The following is a 19,731-nucleotide window of genomic DNA, read 5'->3' as shown; positions in this document are numbered from 1 at the left end:
CCTTCAGCCCGTCCGTTGTTAGGGGCTAGTGGATTGGTGCTGATGTCATTTCACCACGGGGCTCACCCTTGGATCAGAAGCAGTCGAAAACATTTTCCTTCAGTTGATGTCCTGTTGTGTTGAAGCCCTGGTTACTGCCCAGGGACGTATAGTCTCTCTCAGGGTGTTTGTTAAGCCACGTCCACGTGACGGTCCTTGGGGGGTAGGTTGGGCAGACGTCACAATGGTTTTGGATTCCACTCTTGGCTCTGATCTTGTTTGAACTTATTGCCTGGAGTCCCACTTAGGGACATCAGTCCAGTCGTCTTTTCCGATCCCCAGCTTGTTCCAAATAGGGGGGGCTCGGGTATGTCAGTTGCATGCCATGGGGACTGTTTCCCTGAGAGGGGGTTTTGGCCCTCCTTGGTTCAGGGTTCTGTCCCAGCTGTTGGGTTCAGGCTGTAGCATGACCCGATCTTATCCGGTGGGACCTGGGTCCTGCGCCCGGTATGGTTTTTCCAGGTTGACAGTATTATTGCCATGGGCATGGGCCTTGTCCACTTACTCCGTCACATCCATCAGGTTTCTAGCTTTTAGCACTCCTGTTAGTGGTGTTTTTGCCACTCACCCTCTTGGGGGGGTATGTCTCTGGGCTATTTCACTGGTGTTCATTGGGGTATTTTGCGATCTTTTGCAGGGGGTTCCTCGGGCCAGACCTTGTTCCTTTCCCCTCTCGTATCCTCTCATTTCACAAGCAGTTCATTCTCAGGTCTGGGTGTCGCGGGCATCCGGCTCAATTCAATCTTTCAGGGGATGTTCAGTTGGGTTTAGGGTAGTGTCACAGGTTCGATAGGGGGTTCCGTCTCATCGCCAAGTCAGGAGTCATTGTGATCTTTTGCCATGGCAAACGCTTTCCAGTTACTTACTGGATGCGTACTGCTGCCGTCCGGGAGCACACCTTTATCCTTGATGGTTCATTACCTTCCCTTCTTCACCTAAATTTTGTGTCTTTTTGCCCTCTTCTCAGGCATACTGACCAGCTAGGCCAAGGCACACCTCAGGCCTTGGTTCTTAGGAGTATCGCATTTCCCGCTTGAAGACTCTGACTACAAGTTGTAAGGCTGGCCGCAGGCCAGCCTGTATTTGTAGGAGGAGCCTGAGAGGGCTATTTAAACCTCCTCCTCTGTCAGGGCCAGTGTCGGTAGGTTTTCTGGGTTCCCACCCACCCGTTCCCCACTTTCATACATTCTCATAGTATTTTGTTCTTATTCTTACATTCAGGGTATGCCCTCTTCTCAGGCATACTGACCAGCTAGGCCAAGGCACACCTCAGGCCTTGGTTCTTAGGAGTATCGCATTTCCCGCTTGAAGACTCTGACTACAAATATATATATATACACACATTAGTCCCTCCCTTTAAAGATCTTGAGATTTTGATTAACATTTATCTTTTATTGAGTTATGTGAAGTCTGCAACTGTATGTATCAAAGTACCTTCTTAAACGAATGGTCCAGTGCCCCCATTTCTTGTATGCCCTTTGTCTCTTATTGGTTTGATTCTTAATGTATGTCATCCCTTTCTTATTGAAAATTAAAATAAAGATTATATATAAAAAAAAAAAAAAATGATCTTTTACTGTCTATCCAGTTAATGGAGCTGAAGCTGACAGTGGATGGGCTGGAGAAAGAACGAGATTTCTACTTCAGTAAGCTGCGAGACATCGAGCTGATCTGTCAGGAGCATGAGAGTGAGAGCAATGGCATCTTGTCCAAAATCATCAACATCCTGTACGCCACAGAGGTGGGTTCTGCATCTGTATGACCAATCCTAGAAAGAAACTTATTAAGGCAGGTGGAGGCATTGCTTAAAGCAGTCTTACAAATGTAACCCCTAAATGAATGATCTTTAGTTTTTCTTCCATTGGTGTACCCAGAGATTTGTTGGGTTGTCCACCTCAGGTACAGCCATGTTAGGGATGCTCTATGTAGGGCCACCCCTTGCTACCCTGTCCAGATTTAGATTCATCAGTGGCACAGAGCTGAGGTGAGCAGAACTTAACCCACTGATTTAAGGCTCTTCCACACGGGCTGGACCGATCAGTCTGCCTGTCTGTTTTTTTATGTGGGCCTGATTGGCCAATCCATTTCCTCTATGGAGCGGCAGATGTGAATGGACATTGGATCCGATCTTATCTGCCCTAAAACAGATAGATGGGAGATCCATTCCCCATCCATCTGGTGTATTAGATCGGTTGACAGTCAGATGTAAACAGACATGCGGTCTGTTTACATCTGACTGTTCATAGAGGAAAGCAGGCTGTGTCTGCTCTGCATAAGCGGATTGACCTGTCATCTGTCTGCTCAGTGGGGATCAGTGGACTGATCCACGCTGAGTAGGCAGATCCACTGGTGGATTCAGCTCTTGTGAAAGTGGTCTTAAAGAGTAACTCCACTTTTGTTGAGAAAGGAACATTCCCTGCTGCGTGATCTATGTACATTGCAAGCATTTTAACAAACTTTGTTGCAGATTCCTACGTTTTGTTATTTTGAAGAAATAGCTGTTTGTTTGTCCATGTGCACAGTAAATCTGTATGGGAGTGCTTTTATAATTAACAATCAGCTGCTGCATCTGCAGGGCCCTAATGAGGACATTGGCAGGGTCTGCGTCCCTTTAGACGTGATTTCCATTTGGGAGTATCTCACCAAAAATGACATTTTTGTTGCAGGGGGTGTCAAAAATCTGACTTGTATCTTAGTGCAGACTTCTGGGAAAATCAGTAAGCCAATCACACAAGCAGGAAATGACATTTTCAGAACACCTCCAGATAGCCATATTGCTTTGCATTATACAGAAAATTACAGCGCTGAAAATTGCAAAGGAAAGGTAATTTTTAATAACATTCACTATTAATATGACGTGAGTCGCATTTGTATACACTATATTATTATTATTTTTTATTTGCTAATTTTTTTTCCCCCACAAAAGTGGAGATACCCTTTAACTGTTTCCCAAAGCTGATAAATTCAAGGTATGCTGTAAATGATAACTGTTACAGTGGCTTTACACTCTCAATCAAACGGTCAAGCTATCAAATGGCTCATGTCATAACTAATCTCATGTGCATCACCATGGCAGTTGCAGATCAAACAGAGACTAGCAGGTGAATGACAGGTCCGTCTCCACTCACTGTGCTGAGATGGACCTGTCAGAGCCCCGCTCTCCTGTATGGGGGAGATCGGATGAAAACGGACCGCCTCTCTGTTTTCATCCGATTCGACCCACTGGACGGATGGCGAACGTATCGCCATACGTGTGTTTTCAGCAGATCTTGTTGAATCGGATGCCAGGCAGGTGTCAGCGGACACATATCCGCTGACATCCAAGGATAGAATAGAAGTCAATGGGTGGCCCGATCGGATCCGCCTGAAAAACGGACAGGTGGATCCCATCAGTCTGATCGTGTGAAAGGGGTCTAAGATGGCAGCTTCCTTGTCTGTAAAAGATGGGAGGATTTAGTTCCTCGGCTCTGACCTTTCACATGTCAGAGTTAAGGGGAAGCTTAGGAGGCTCTCCCCTGTTCTGCCGGACAGCACTGTATCGGAGGTCTGGTAGGTGTCTCAACTCAGTGGAAGGAGGGGGCTTACAGTGAACGAGGTTTTGCTGAGAGAGAGGGTTTTTACTAATGGAGGCTTTGCTGGGGCAGCGGGGATTTTTTCCTGGTGCGGGTTGCTGTGGGAGAGCATATTTCTTTATCATACATCACAGGACACAGAGTTAGGCTAATATTCATTACCTACTGGGTTATACGCCATTTCTAGGTGAATGGACACTGGTAGACAAAGTCTTAGACAGAAAGTCCACCCCTATATAACCTCTCACATACAGGAAGTACTTCAGTTTTATGCCAGTTTCTGCAAGGTGGATGGGCATGTTTGTTTGAGCTCTCTAGAGCTCCAGGTCTTTATTTCCAAAACAGTTCTTAAATGAATTAAGGGATTGACCGATCAGATAAATTTGAAAAAAAGCTTATACGGTATCTCTCAAAAGTGAGTACACCCCTCATATTTTTATGAATTATTTATTATATCTTTTCATGTGACAACACTGAAGAAATTACACTTACAATGTAATATAGTGAGTGTACAGCTTGTATAACAGTGTACATTTTCGGTCCCCTCAAAATAACTCAACACACAGCCATTAAGTGAGTACACCCCTAAGTGAAAATGTCCAAATTGGGCCAATTAACCATTACCCAGTGTCATGTGACTCATTAGTGTTACAAGGTCTCAGGTGTGAATGGGGAGCAGGTGTGTTAAATTTGGTATCACTCTCACTCTCTCATACTGGTCATTGGAAGTTCAACATGGCACCTGATGGCAAAGAACTCTCTGAGGATCTGAAAAAAAGGAATTGTTGCTGTACATAAAGATGGCCTAGGCTATAAGAAGAATGGCAAGACCCTGAAACTGAGCTGCAGCATGGTGGCCAAGACCATACAGGGGTTTAACAGTACAGGTTCCACTCAGAACAGGCCTTGCCAAGTTGAGTGCACATGCTCAGCGTCATATCCGGAGGTTGTCTTTGGGAAATAGGTGTATGAGTGCTGCCAGCATTGCTGGAGAGCTTGAAGAGGTGTGGGGGGGGGTGGCTCTGCCTGTTAGCCTGTTAGTGCTCAGACCATACGCCACACACTTCATCAAATTGGTCTGCATGGCTGTCATCCCAGAAGAAAGATGATGCAGAAGAAAGCCCACAAACAGTTTGCTGAAGATAAGCGACTAAAGATGTGGATTACAGGAAACATGTCCTGTGGTATGATGAGACCAAGATAAACTTATTTGGTACAGATGGTGTCAAGCATGTGTGGCGGCAACCAGGTGAGGCGTACAAAGACAAATGTGTTTTGCCTACAGTCAAGCATGGTGGTGGAAGTGCCATGGTCTTGGGCTGCATGATTGCTGCCAGCACTAGGAAGCTACAGTTCATTGAGGGAACCATGAATGCCAGCATGTACTGTGACATACTGAAGCAGAGCATGATCCCCTCCCTTCGGAGACTGGGCCGCAGGGCAGTATTCCAACATGATAACGACCCCAAACACACCTCCAAGATGACAACTGCCATGCTAAAGAGGCTGAGGGTAAAGGTGATGGGCTGGCCAAGCATGTCTCCAGACCTAAAACCTATTGAGCATCTGTGGGGCATCCTCAAATGGAAGGTGGAGGAGCGCAAGGTCTATAACATCCACCAGCTCCATGATTAGTGGAAGAGGACTCCAGTGGCAACCTGTGAAGCTCTGATGAACTCCATGCCCAAGAGGGTTAAGGCAGTGCTAGAAAATAATGGTGGCCACTCAAAATATTAACTCTTTGTGCCCAATTTTGAGATTTGCACTTAAGGGTGTACTCACTTTTGTTGCCAGTGGTTTAGACATTAAAGCGTTTGTTAACCCCCAAAAAATAGATTTTCTTGTACCTTAAAGCAAATTAAACAGCCCAGTGCCTGTGCTGTGTAATCTGCCCCCCCTCTAAACTGTAAAAAAAAAAACTGAAACTGGCACTTCCTGTATCCCCTCTCTAAACAGACCACGAAAATCAGGGCAGCTCCGCCTTGATCACTGTGGTCTAATTGCGGGCCTCTGTCATACACTCTGCTCTCCTGTCTCCCCCTCCTTCCTGCATGTCAGCTTTTGTCTGTGTCTCCATATTTTTTGCTCACTGTCAGATACTCTTTCATATCCTGGCAGAGCACACTGTACCTTTCTTTTAGAAAAACAAGCGCTGTAAGTACCATTTTAGTGCTGTCTTCAGGCCAGTCACGTGACTCTCAACCGGTATCCATGGCTACTGCAGGAGTGACTGAGCGGCCATGTGATCTCCCCGGCTAATGTCAGAGCCCCTCCAGCAGTATGCTTCCATCGGAGCTGTACAGCGGCCGAGAGTCATGTGACCCAGGCCTGAAGACAGCTCAAAAGCAGTATTTACAATACTAATTTCTCTATAAGAAAGGTACAGTGTGCTCTGCCAGGCTATAATAGAGAGTCTGACAGAGTTTGTTATATGGGTTAAAAACCCTTTTAATGGCTGTGTTTTGCGTTATTTTGAGGGAAAGGGACAGCAAATTTACACGGTTATACAAGCTTTACAGTCACTACTTTACATTGTAGCAAAGTGTTATTTCTTTAGTGTTGTCACATGAAAAGATATATAATAAAATATTTACAAAAATGTGGAGGGGTGTACTCACTTTTGTGAGATACTGTATGCTTAAATAAATGGTACCCATGCCTTGCAAAGAAGACGAAAGGATCCTGCGAGGTTTTGCATGTAACGCAGCCTTCGGGCGCTGGACCCTGCCTAGTGGAACTCTGGACACCACAGAGCTAAGGCATTCCTGCAGGGTGCTGTACAGGTCCAAGAAAGTGGACCCTAAAACTGAAAGGTTACCCAGTCCTTGAAGGTCCACAAGTGACAACACACCATGATGGGTGAAGATTGGGCTCTTAGTTTCTAAGGCTGCCCTGTGCCTGGACGGGTAAGTGAAGCCCCCTTATTTACTTATTGTGGGGTGCCCCAGTGATTGTAACAATCAGTCAAGCTAGCTAGAGGCTGGACACCTGTGTGTGGCGACCACAGGATGGAGTTCTAAACTAGCTGTGGGTGTTTGCAAAGAGTTCCTTTTTTTTCTTGTTGTCTCTGCTGTTTTTTCCTTAATGGCTGGTCCGCCTACGAGGGTGCATCATTGCGCATCTTGGTTCACCATGGCATACAAGCATTCACCAGAGTGCATGAGTATTCGTGGCCTTTGGTGGCCATGGCACACGCAGCTTTGTCACATATGTTGTGCACATTCGGAGCTGTGCATGTGCCGTAGCCTGATCTTGGCTCATGAAGATTTGCATAATGTGCGAATACAGCCATGTGCATACGCCGGCACCACGCACATGATTGCGCACACATGCGCAGAGCGTCCCAGTGCACAGCCATCTTATTTAAACAGAGAAAGCTGACATGCGGCGCTTCCAGGGGACAGCTGTGGGACATAGAGCAGGCTCTGAACCATTCACTTTCAGCAGTTAATTTCTCCTTACCCGGGTCAAATGAGTCATCAGGTGTTGGTCGGCATAAGGTGCATAGGGGCTTGGTGAGCCATATTAAAGGGGGGGTGTAAATATTAAACCCTGGTACTCCCTTTTTGTGGCTTGCAATGTCTTCAAAAAAGAGGAGTGGGACTAACACTACCGGGAAGGGCACGTCTGTGTCATCAGTGGCTCCTGAGGAGCCTAGTCGAAACCCAAGTGTTGTATCCCCTGAAAGACCAGCGGCTTCCGGCAATCTGAGCCGCTGTGCCTGTCTTAGCCCCTGTACACACGGTCGGAGATTTCCACAACCAAATCCATCGGATTTAGCCCGTCGGATTTTGTCTGTCGGATCTTGTCCGAAACTGTTGCATACACACGGTCGGACAAAGTTGGCGAAAAATCCGATCTTTCAGAACGTGATGACATAATTTCGTTACGATGGGACTACGTTCAGGCTAGTAGCCAATAGCTTTGATGTAGAAATTTGATCTGAGCATGCGTGGCACTTGGTCCGATCAAAATTCTCTACACATGATCGGAGTATGTCCGATCGGCCCAATTGGTCGGGAAATATTTCCAACATGTTGGAAAATTGGGTCCGACGGAGATTCGGACGGAATCAGTCCGATGCATACCACACACAGTCAGATTATCCGACGACATGGTCCGATAGGACACATTCCGACGGATTCTCCGACCGTGTGTACAAGGCTTTATATTGTACCTACGGTCAACATTGCTGCTTTTATCACCAGAGATGATCTGTCCTCAGCCCTAGCCGGGTTAGAGGAAAGGATTGCTGGCGTGATTACCTCCATCCCACAGGGTGGTGAGAAACATGACAGATCCCCCCTCCCCTGAGCCTCCTATCTTGGAGCAGGAATGAGTTGATGATGGGGAAGAGCTAAATGCCAAGGATTCTGTGGAGGACCTGGCAGATGAGTCTGCTTCTAAGCAATCTGGGCAAGAAGATGTCCAATTGGTATCTGCCTCTCAGTTGCAGAGGCTTTTGATCCAGACTCTTACCAAGATGGTTTGTTCTGCCTTTAAGTTACCTCCTGCAGAGGTTTCTAAGCCCCCTGGTCCTCTTTGGGGTCCCTATAGGCCTCCTCAGGCGCGCAGGCTTTCCCCTTGCACCCACTGTTGGAACAGGCGGTGTATGCTGATTGGGAACATCCTGACAGGATTTTTGTTCCTCCTAAGAGGTTCTCCCTTTTATATCCCTTGGAGGAAAAGTTTGTTAAGAAGTGGAGCATGACAGCCATAGATTTGGCAGTCTCTTCCTTAAATAAGAACTTAACTTGTCTGGTGGATAGCACACAGGGCTTGAAGGACCCTTTTGACAAGAAACTGGAGTCAATATTAAGATCTTCCTTTTCTTTAGCCACTTCAGCTATTCAGCCAGCTGTCACAGCAATTGGTGTCTACAAACAAGCTCTGGACTGCCGCACTCTTCAGAAAACCACTTTCTTTTATTGGAAAATCACATCACAGCTCAACAAACACAGCGAACAAGGAATAATTGCTGACGTTTCGCACTAGCTGTAGTGCTTAATCATAGCCCTATGCCTCCAACAGGGCACTAGAGCCAGGGGCAAGCTGACTACCAGGGCCAGAAGAAACCCTGGGTCTAAAACGCTTCTAAACCTTGCACCAAACCCTCCTTTTGAGGGGACGCAGAAGAGAAAACACAAAATGAAAAATCTTTAGAAATCTCATCGATTTACTCGATGAACAGGATGGGACGAATCTAATCAACAGACTTGATGTAGAAACACTCCTTAATGAAAGCATCACTACTAAGGATGATAAATGAATAAATGAATAAATTAAATCTAAGCTTAAAACGAAATCAGACAAATTTCCCTCGATACATTCTAACGTCAATTTAGGGGCGTTTCTAGCCATGACTACTAGATAAATTAAAAACCTTAATATCCGCCTCAATATGACATATAACAAGTCCACTCAAGAACAAAAAAGCCATTGAAACTTTTATTAATCAACACCATCTAACAATAAAACAAGCAGACAATGGGAGAAATATTGTCATTATGACTAATCTCCAATATAAGACTATGGGGGTGATTTACTAAGACTAATACGCTGCGCCGGTTCACACGTTAATTGGCGCGCCGAAAAAGTAATTGAACGTGCAAACTGGCGCACGCTCACGATAATAATATGTAAACTGCAACTGGTGCTAGGGTAACTGCAGTTTTCTCACTGATAATAGCGCACGCCCAATACATTTGGTTAATTTCTTCTCATTGGATGTGTCTTGTTAGGCAATTAGTAGGTGTTCTCAGTGAATTTGGAAATAATAGTGTAGCGCTAGTGAGTAAATGAAATGCTAACTCTAAAAGTTATATGTTAAGGGGTGATAGTAGTAAAATTAACACTATAACACATACATGTGACAGAGTGTGTGAAAAAATGCATAAAAACAAAATACGAATATTAATTCTCTAGATATGTGGATATACAATATATATATATGTGCACATAAATCTTGGTGAATGTCAGTGACTGGAATAAAAGTCCCAACGGAACAGCCCACATATATTGGGTAGTGAAAGGGTGTCAATGTTGGTCTCCCCAACCAAAAGATCAGGTAACCCACAATTCAGTTGAACCGGGAACAGCGACTTGTCTGGAGTAATTTCAGAGAGAAATAAATACTCTTACCAGAAAAAATGGACACATCTGTCGTATAACAGTGGGTCAACTGCGCTTGTAGTTCCAGCTGATGTCAATCAGGTATTATATGTTGGTGGTAGATCCACGTGAGTCACCGCTCTATCTCCGGATTTCATGGACTCCCAGTATCAAAAGCTGTAACATGCGTCTCCCAGGTCAGCAGGGTCCAGTTATTCACATTGGGGTGCCATCCCAAATGAGGTGGATCATAAAAAGAGATTCACAAAAAGGAAAAAGAAAGAAGGCTCCAAATGGTGCAGGTCAGACGATAACCATTGGGTTTATTTAGAAAGGTCATAAAAACCATAGCATAAAAACAAAATGTTATCACAAAATAAAATAAAACGTAGATTTGCCAAGTTTGTGGCCCTGTCATTCGGTCTAGCCACAGCACCACGGGTGTTCCCTCTTTTAGCCAGATTAAGGGCTCAAGGCATAACGATCCTAGCCCATTTAGACAATCTACTTTTAATAGATCATTCAGTCTCAGGTCTAAACCGGAGTCTGGTCACAGCTGTAAACTACCTGGAATCTCTAGGCTGGATACTAAACCTAGAAAAATCCTCCTTAAAACCATCAAGGAGATTACAGTACTTGGGGCTGGTCATAGATACTGTACAGAAAAAGGTATTCTTACCCCAGACAAGAATCAGTTCCATTATAGGACTAATTCAACTTATTAAAGCAAAGAAAAATCTTTCCATTCAGTTGTGCATGAGATTATTGGGGAAAGTGGTGGCCTCCTTCGAGGCCGTCCCTTATGCGCAGTTTCACTCACGACTGCTTCAAAGCACCATCCTGTCGTCCTGGAATAAAAATGTTCAGGCCTTGGATTTTCCAATACGCTTGGCTCCCAATGTACGTCAGAGCCTAAATTGGTGGTTGATATCCAGCAATCTTCAACAGGGAAAATCGTTTCTACCAGTTTCCTGGAAAGTGGTGACAACAGATGCCAGCCTTCTAGGCTGGGGAGCAGTCCTGGAAGAAGATTCTGTCCAGGGAAGATGGCCCAAGTTAGAGAGGACCTTGCCTGTCAACATTTCAGAGATTCGGGCAGTACGTCTGGCTCTAAAGTCTTGGACGGTCAGACTCAGGGATTGTCCTGTCAGGATTCAGTCCAACAATGCCATGGCTGTGGCCTACATCAATCACCAGGGGGGCACGAAAAGTCGTGCAGCCCAAAAAGAGGTGAATCATGTTCTAGCTTGGGCAGAACACAACATTCCTTGCCTGTCGGCAATATTAATTCCAGGAATAGAGAATTGGCAGGCGGACTACTTGAATCGCCAACAATTATTTCGGGAGGAATGGTCTCTTCACCCCGACATCTTCCTAGCAATATGTCAGAAATAGGGTTTTCTGGATGTGGACCTGTTCGCAACCAGATTCAACAACAGTGTCGAGAACGAGGGATCCGCTAGCATGCGGAACAGACGCATTAGTCTTCCCATGGGATCAGTTTTCACTGATCTATGCGTTTCCTCTAGTTCTGCTACTTCCACGTCTTCTTCACAGGATCAAGCAGGATCGAAAGGAGGTAATTCTGGTGGCCCCAGCGTTGCCCAGAAAATCTTGGTTTGCTGAGATCATAAAGATGGCGGTAGGAGTCCCTTGGACTCTGCCATTATGGCCAGACCTTTTCGCACAAGGTCCGGTATTCCACCCTACCTTACAGGCGCTAAATTTAACGGTTTGGCTATTGAGACCCACATTCTAAAGGGTCGTGGGTTGTCTCCTTCGGTAGTGTCTACCTTGATTAATGCCAGGAAGTCGGCTTACAGAATCATTTACTATAGTGTCTGGAAGGCATATGTTTCTTGGTGTGGATCCAGGGGTTGGCACAGGTAGGATCCTTGATTTCCTGCAAATGGGATTAGAAATGAAGTTGGCCTTGAGTACTATCAAGGGCCAGATCTCGGACTTGTCAGTATTTTTTCAATGGCCTCTTTCTTCACACTCTCTGGTGCGTAGCTTTCTTCAGGGGGTAACACAGATTAATCCCCCTATCAAGGCACTTCTAAATCCTTGGGATTTAAATTTGGCCTTATCGGCTTTGCAGAATCAGCCGTTTGAACCTTTACGGGAAATTCCCTTGGTTCTTTTGACTAGAAAGTTAATCTTTCTGGTTGCTATCTCTTCTGCTAGAAGATTATCGGAAATAGCGGCTCTTTCTTGTAAAGAGCCATATTTGATCATGCATAAGGATAAGGTGGTTTTACGTCCTCACCCTGATTTCCTACTAAAGGTGGTGACAGGCTTTCATTTAAACCAGGATATTGTTTTTCCTTCTTTCTTCCCAGAACCTCTATCTAGGGAAGAGAAGGCTCTATATTCCCTTGATGTAGTTAGAGTGATCAGAGCGTATTTATTGTCGACCACTCAGGTTCGCAAAACAGATGTTTTGTTTGTGCTGCCAGAAGATACAAAAAGGGGACAGGCAGCATAAAAATCGACTATTTCAAAATGGATTCAAGTCATTATTCAGGCTTATGGCTTAAAGAAGAAAATTCCTCCTTTTCATGTTAAAGTACACTCAACCAGGGCGATTAGTGCCTCTTGAGCGGTGCATCATCAGGCCTCTGTGGCTCAGAACTGTAAGGCTGGAACTTGGTTTTTCGTTCATACATTTACCAGATTCTATCAAATCGATGTTAAAGGTCATGAGGATACTGCCTTTGGGTGCAGTGTACTGCAGGCTGCAGTATGAGTCCTCTGGCCTCCTCTTTTTTCGTTGTGTCTCCCTACCTTCAGTTGCCATTGCTATGAGACATCCCACATAGGAAGTACTATGCCTCTGTTTCCCCTGAAAAATCCTGTTTTTTGTAACCTAGGTTCCCTTTTAATGTATTGATATTTTGATGACTGGAATAAATATACGTGTACACATGCCCTCTGTAATGTTGTATAACCTGTGCTTCAATAAAATCTGATTTGCAAGAGAAAATATATCTGATGCTAGGTCTCCTTAGAAATACTTGATTTGAAATACATTTGTGGTTGAGAGACAGGTGTGCTAGATACAGTTATGCACATAAGTTTACATACCCTGGCAGAATTTATGATTTCTTGTCCATTTTTCAGGGAATATGAATGATAACACAAAAACTTTTCTTTCACTCATGGTTAGTCTTTGGCTGAAGCCATTTATTATCAATCAGCTGTGTTTTTTTTAAATCATAATGACAACAGAAACTACCAAAATGACCCTGTTCAAAAGTTTACATACCCCAGTTCTTAATACCGTGTATTGCCCCCTTTAACATCAATGACAGCTTGAAGTCTTTTGTGGTATCTGTGGATGAGGCTCTTTATCTTCTCAGATGGTAAAGCTGCCCATTCCTCTTGGCGAAAAGCCACAGTTCCTGTAAATTTGTGGGCTGTCTTGCATGAACTGCACATTTGAGATCTCCCCAGAGTGGCTCAATGTGTCAGTCAGGAGACTGAGATGGCCACTCCAGAACCTTCACTTTATTCTGCTGTAGCCAATGACAGGTCGACTTGGCCTTGTATTTTGGAACATTGTCATGTTGGAATGTCCAAGTATGTCCCATGAGCAGCTTCCTGGCTGATGAATGCAAATGTTCCTCCAGTATTTTTTGATAACATACTGCATTCATCTTGACATAAATTTTTACCAAATTTCCTGTGCCTTTGTAGCTCACACATTTCTAAAACATCAGCGATCTAACTCTGTTTTTCACAGTAGGAATGGTGTGTCTTTCATCTTAGGCCTTGTTGACTCCTCTCCAAATGTAGTGTTTATGGTTGTGGCCAAAAAGCTAAATTTTGATCTCATCACTCCAAATTACTTTGTGCATGAAGGTTTGAGGCTTGTCTCTGGGCTGTTTGGCATATTCTAAGCGGGATACTTTGTGGCATGTGCATAGTAATGGCTTTCTTCTTGCGACACGACCATGCAGCCCATCTTTCTTCAAGTGCCTCCTTATTGTGCATCTTGAAACAGCCACACCACATGTTTTCAGAGAGTCCTGTGTTTCACCTGAAGTTATTTGTGGGTTTTTCTTTGCATCCCAAACTATTTTTCTGGCAGTTGTGGCTGACTTTTTAGTTGGTCTACCTGACCGTGGTTTGGTTTCAACAGAACCCCTCATTTTCCACTTCTTAATTAGCGTTTGAACACTGCTAATTGGCATTCTCAATTCCTTGGATATCTTTTTATATCCATTTCCTATTTTATACAGTTCAACTACCTTTTCCTGCTTTCTCTATGGCACAGAATCCAGAAACGTCAGTGCAGGACTGGATGAAAGATGCAAGGGTCTGTCTGGAGTCCAGAAACTCATTGACCCTTTATACACACACACTAATTACAAGCAAACAGATCACAGGTGAGAATGGTTACCTTTAATAGCTATTCAAACCCCTTTGTGTCAACTTGTGTGCATGTTATCAGGCCAAAATCACCAGGGTATGTATACTTTTGATCACGATCATTTGGATAGTTTCTGTTATTATGATTTAAAAAGAGTAAACACAGTTGATTGATAATAAATGGCTTCAGCCAAACACTAACCATGAGTGAGAGAAATGTTTTTCGTGTTATCATTCATATTTTTTGAATAATGGCCAATAAATCATAAATCCAGGGTATGTACACAACTGTAGATATACTGAATATTTTCATTTTGATGTCCATTTAAGCTGTTTTGTATGTTTCTCCACAGGAAGGGTTCGCTCCCCCAGATGAGGATGAAAATGATGAGCATCAGCCAGAGGATCAGGATGAATATTAACCATACATCTTTGCACCTCTTCCTCCTGGTCGCCGTGGCCCTGCTGCATCATCCGGGGAGGCTTCTTGTTGCCCATCACCCATCAGCCATTTTGCAGTATGAACATTTTAGGTTGGGATCAGCACATCCGCTCCTGCACTGTCATTTATCATCGCAATCTATTGGGCATCCCTCACTTCTCCCCCCTTCGGGCCACATATTCGCGAAGCGTGAACTTTGCAGTGGCGAATGTGGAAGTGACGTCTCCTAGGGCATGGATTTTTTTGCTTTTGCTGAACATGGCACTTCATTTATTTATTGGGAGATCATTACCGGCCCCTCTTCGGGGAATTTATAGCTGATATCATTTGTCTTTGTTGCCCTGTTAACCCCTTTTTAACTTGAGCTCTGATTGAATGACCCACCTGGGATTATGCTTGTTGTGTTTTTATACCTTTAGACCTGTCTTCCTGTTATATGGTCATTTCATCTCCTTGTCCTTTATTCCTAATTCTATTTTATTTTCCTGAAATAGTGTATTTGGAATGGACAACACATTGGTGGGCATTTGTGTATTAATTATAAAGCCTTAAATGAATTATATAGAACCCTAAAATAAACTTGTCACTGACATGAGCAACTCAAATTAAACATATGAAGACAAATGTGCATAAATAACCTTTGGTGAATGCCTTATAGCAATCAGAAGATCCAGATATATCAGTAGCCAAAGTTATATGGAAATCTCCACTTTTCCTGTAAAATGTAAGCTTGACACTGCCTCTTCCACCTCGATTGCCTCTTTAATAGATACTTAAACAGTCTATCACATTAAAGGTCCAATAGGGCGACTTGGGAGGTAGAAAGAGGCAAAGAGAGCTTTACGTTTATAGGAATTGCCAACCAACCCTTTCTCTGTTAACAATTTGAGAGACCCAGCCTGTAATAGGCTACAAGTGCCACAGCTGTTTGACACTTATGTCACGTACACACAATTTTAGTTTTCATCGGAAAATCTTGGATGGTTTTTCCGACGGAATTCCGCTCAAGCTTGGCTTGCATACACACGGTCACACAAAAGTTCTCTGAACTTTTGACTGTCAAAAACGCGGTGACGTACAACACTACAACGAGCCGAGAAAATGAAGTTTAATGCTTCCGAGCATGCTCGAATTGTTTCTGAGCATACATAGGAATTTTGCGCGATGGAATTGCGTCAGAAAAATAGAGAACCTGTTCTCAATCTTTTTCTGGCAGAAATTCTTCAAAAGTCCGATGGAGCATACACATGGTTGGAATTTCCAACCAAAAGCTCTCATTGGACTTTTGCTGGAGAGATTTCCGATCCGATCGTGTGTACGGGGCTTTAGGGGTTTTATAGCATGACCCCTGCTGTGTCCTGTGGTTTCTTCCACCAACACCTACATCACAACCTTGACCTGTTGTGGCTTAGCAGCCAGTGGAAGGAACCACAGCACACAGCAGAGGATGCACTATCTGACACACCAGAAAGTGTCGGATAGCAGTGGCACCCATAGCTTTTGTTATGATTTGACACACCACACAAAGCATAAACCTTGTTTTACAGGCTTGGTCTTTCAACTTTTTATGCATCTGGATCTACTATTGGTTTGTGGCATGTGGTTTCATTGAAGACAACCTCTGCATCTTTTTCTGTATACTCAATTTGGTTCATGATAGGTTTCATTTAAAGGGCAAACCCACCCAATGTTAATTATTGAGCTTTTTGTAGGCTATGTTTAATGCCTTTGCTTGCAGACTTATTAAAAAGCTTCTGGGGTCACTTTGAGCAGACCTTCTGGTTGTGCTGCAATTGAGACTTCACTTGGCATCATGCTGAGCATTTGTGTCGTCTCTCTCAGCTCCTGGATTCTTCTGGACTGCATACAGAAGCAGAAACCTATGGGGTGGGGCCAGGAATGAAAAGACATCCACCTGAGGTTTTGAAGTTCCTTAACAAGTCACCAGGTTAGAAAACCATCACTAATGGCCTGTACACACAATCAGAAAATTGTATGAAAAATAACACTTTTTGAAGCGATCGTACGATAATCTGATCATTAGTACACAGCTTTCTAGAGCCGACCACGACAGTTCACCCAATCGTATATGGGACAAGAATGAAAATGTTTCTCGTACTGTACCAGATTGTATGATTTTCATTCCTTCAGTACAGTTTTCGTTTGAAAAATACAATACAAATACACTACAATTACATCACTTCCAAATTTTTATTGTGTTGTATGAGAATTTTCGGCACTTCAGTAAACTCTTCATTTTTGATATTAAACTAGCATGCAAAATAAAATGGACGATCATTTGTCCGATAATCTCATTGTGCATACCAGGCATAAGTCTACTCAAAACTAAATGATAAACCTACCCTTTGATTCTGAAAATTAGGCTTAGAAGACCATTTTGTTATGCATAAAAAGCCATTAAAAACAATTGTCTTTTGCCTAATTACCTGGCTTTTATGTAGTTAATTGTACCGAAACAGACTCTACATAGAAAATCTATGGTGCAGGACCTTCTAGTGGTTAGTCAGCTCTTCTGGTTATTTATATGGTTCTATATCTCATGCACCCCTTTCCTCACTCACCTAATCCCTTGCCAAACTCTGTGAATGTCCAACCATAAGGTCAACAACCACAAGCCAACTTGTGGAATCCATTGTAAATATGCTATTTCTATTCTTCTCTCGTGTCCTCATCCGTCTTCTTGCCTTCATCTTTTCTGGAGTGTCTTGTGCTGTCTTCCTTGTCCCCAGGTTACATGTCTATTGTTTTATATTCAGTTGCTGCTACCAAGCCGGTAGTGACCATGGCGGTGGGGCGGTCCCCTTTGGGAGTTCAAATATGTATATTTTTTAATAGAATTTTTCATGCACTTTTTTCCCCAAATTCTTTTTCTCGACACTAAAGAAGTCTTCTGTGAAAAGAATGTGAATTGAATAGACCTCTGTAGTAATGGGATCTGTACATCGACTTCTCGCAGCCAGAGAGCATGCCAACAGATGAATTATAACTGTTTTTCACATATTTGAATGGGAAAGTTAAATATTAGGATTTTCTGGTGAATTAAAGTGTATACCTGAACATAATTTAAAAAGAAACATATTCAATACATCTCTGCAATATGCAAATTTTTCCCATAATTTGTCTCTGTAAAAATGCTGCAATTACAGAATACCTGTTGATCTGACAGAAATCCAAAGGGTTCCTAACTTTGGGCTGACAACACAGTGCCTTTGTTGCAATAAAATCTCAAGCAGGGTTTCCATGCCTGCCTCATTCATCTGTGTGGACTATAGAACAGCGCCGCCTTATGTTATGGAGATTAAGAAAAAGAGGGGGTGTTCTGTACTCAACAAGGGGAAAACGTAGGCAGGGCTGACAATGCTGCTTGGTCTACAGTGTTGTCAGCTCATTAATGGAAGTTAGGAGCTCACTGGATTTCTGGGTGACCTGGGAAAATGTGCATGTATCGCAGAGCTGTACTGAATATATATATATATATATATATATATATATATATATATATATATATATATATATATATATATATATATATGTGTATATATGTATATATATATATATGTATATATATATATATTATTTTTATTTTTTTATTATTTTTTTTGCCCAGACATACACTTTAAAAGGAATATGTCAAGAGCAAATTGCCTTCATGAGAAGCTTCAGGTGAAAGTTTGCAGACTCCAAAAGCTACATACTAGTCCCAGGTCAGTAAAGCCTAACGTATTCAGCTTCGCTGCAAGTTCAAATATTAATGGCATCACCGCCTTGGAGAAAGTATGCAAACCAGGAGTTCAGGCTTCTGATTGCTTTATGACAGGTTCCCTTTCAGAGAAGTCTGGTGATCTTTGAGCGTCACATCTATAGTAAATTTGTACCATTTTGCAGGACCAATTAATTTGCTGGCTTTGCTGTTTGAGATGACAATTTTAGCAACGATAAATATTGGAGTCCAAAAGAATCTATCAATAATGTGAACTAATAATCCTAAATCATTATTTTGCTAAGAAACCAGACCAGTTGAAAACTGTTTAGCTCAGATGGCAGGTGGTCACTGTAACCCAGACTATGTTATAGTGGTTGATGTGCCACCTTGAGATAATTATTTATTTATTTTTTTCCCAAGGGATCCCAGTCTTTTATTCCAGACGTCCATATCTGTAATGGGATTTCTATGTGTCGAAAAGAGAAGGGGAAACAGCTTATTTATTTTTGATTTTGTTTGTTGTAAATTAACCATTTGTGTTGCCGGTGTGGATTGCAACCGGGGATGGTTCTGCTAGAAAAATAAACGGGATCTGCTTGAAGACTTCCGAGCTCAGAGTGACTCCCGAATTTCTGCTTTCTCCAAAAAAGAACAGAACTAGACATTGGGAAATTTTGCTAATTTGGAAACAGATGATTGAAAAGTACATCGCAGTAGGGATTGTCTTTCCTCCATTGTGTTTCCATTTTTGCTTACATAGAGAATTGGATTGTATATGGAGTGTGTTTTCTGTTTAAAAACAGACGCTTTATCCCCATAGCAGCCAATCAAAGCTGGTAGGGGATTATTACTGCATAGAGATCAAAGGGGGTTATTTACGAAAGGTAAATCCACTTTGCACTGAAAGTGCACTTGGAAGTGCAGTCGTTCTAAATTTAAGGGGTAGATCTGAAATGAGTGGAAGCTTTGCTGATTTTATCATCCAATCATGTGCAAGTTAAAATGGTGTTTTTTATTTTCCTTACATGTCCCCCTCCGATCTACAGCAACTTTACTTTCAAGTGCACTTGCAGTGCAAAGTGGATTTCCTTTAGTAAATAACCCCTAATGGGTTCCATACACTCTAAATACTCCTCTACAAGTTCTCAGATAAAACTGATCACCAGCAATTCTCTTTTCTTTTCACACAGCGTTTTTGTGAGAGGATGGGGCAGGGGGCTAGCTGATGATCACAGACGATGGGGGTTATTTACAAAAGGCAAATCCACTTTGCACTACAAGTGCACTTGAAATTGCACTGAAAGTGCACTTGGAAGTGCAGTCTCTGTAAATCTGTAAATCTCTGTAAATTTGAGGGGTAGATCTGAAATGAGGGGAAGCTCTGCTGATTTTATTATCCAATCATGTGCAAGCTAAAATACTGTTTTTTATTTTCCTTGCATGTCCCCCTCAGATCTAAAGTGACTGCA

General features: G+C 43.0%; 1 protein-coding gene across 6 annotated transcripts in view; it reads left to right on the top strand.

Annotated features, from left to right (window-relative positions):
* Positions 1-18,877, top strand: part of MAPRE3 (microtubule associated protein RP/EB family member 3) — a 170,416-nt gene extending 151,539 nt beyond the window's left edge. For 5 of the 6 annotated variants that reach the window (XM_077489103.1, XM_077489105.1, XM_077489104.1 and 2 more), the window contains 2 exons: positions 1,628-1,780; positions 14,450-18,877. In XM_077489103.1, coding sequence (XP_077345229.1) covers positions 1,628-1,780; positions 14,450-14,518 — 222 coding nt within the window. In that variant the 3' untranslated portion in view covers positions 14,519-18,877. Of the gene's footprint in view, positions 1-1,627; positions 1,781-2,705; positions 2,864-14,449 lie in introns of all 6 variants that reach the window. The other variant, XR_013276970.1, reaches the window with a different exon arrangement.
* The last annotated feature ends 854 nt before the right edge of the window (positions 18,878-19,731 follow it).

The sequence above is a fragment of the Lithobates pipiens genome, unplaced genomic scaffold (assembly GCF_037356315.1).
Source record: "Lithobates pipiens isolate NorthernLeopardFrog02 unplaced genomic scaffold, aLitPip1_a1.2 Scaffold_18, whole genome shotgun sequence".
In the NCBI taxonomy this organism is placed as follows: Eukaryota; Metazoa; Chordata; class Amphibia; order Anura; family Ranidae; genus Lithobates; species Lithobates pipiens.
This window is presented reverse-complemented; position numbering and strand designations above follow the sequence as displayed.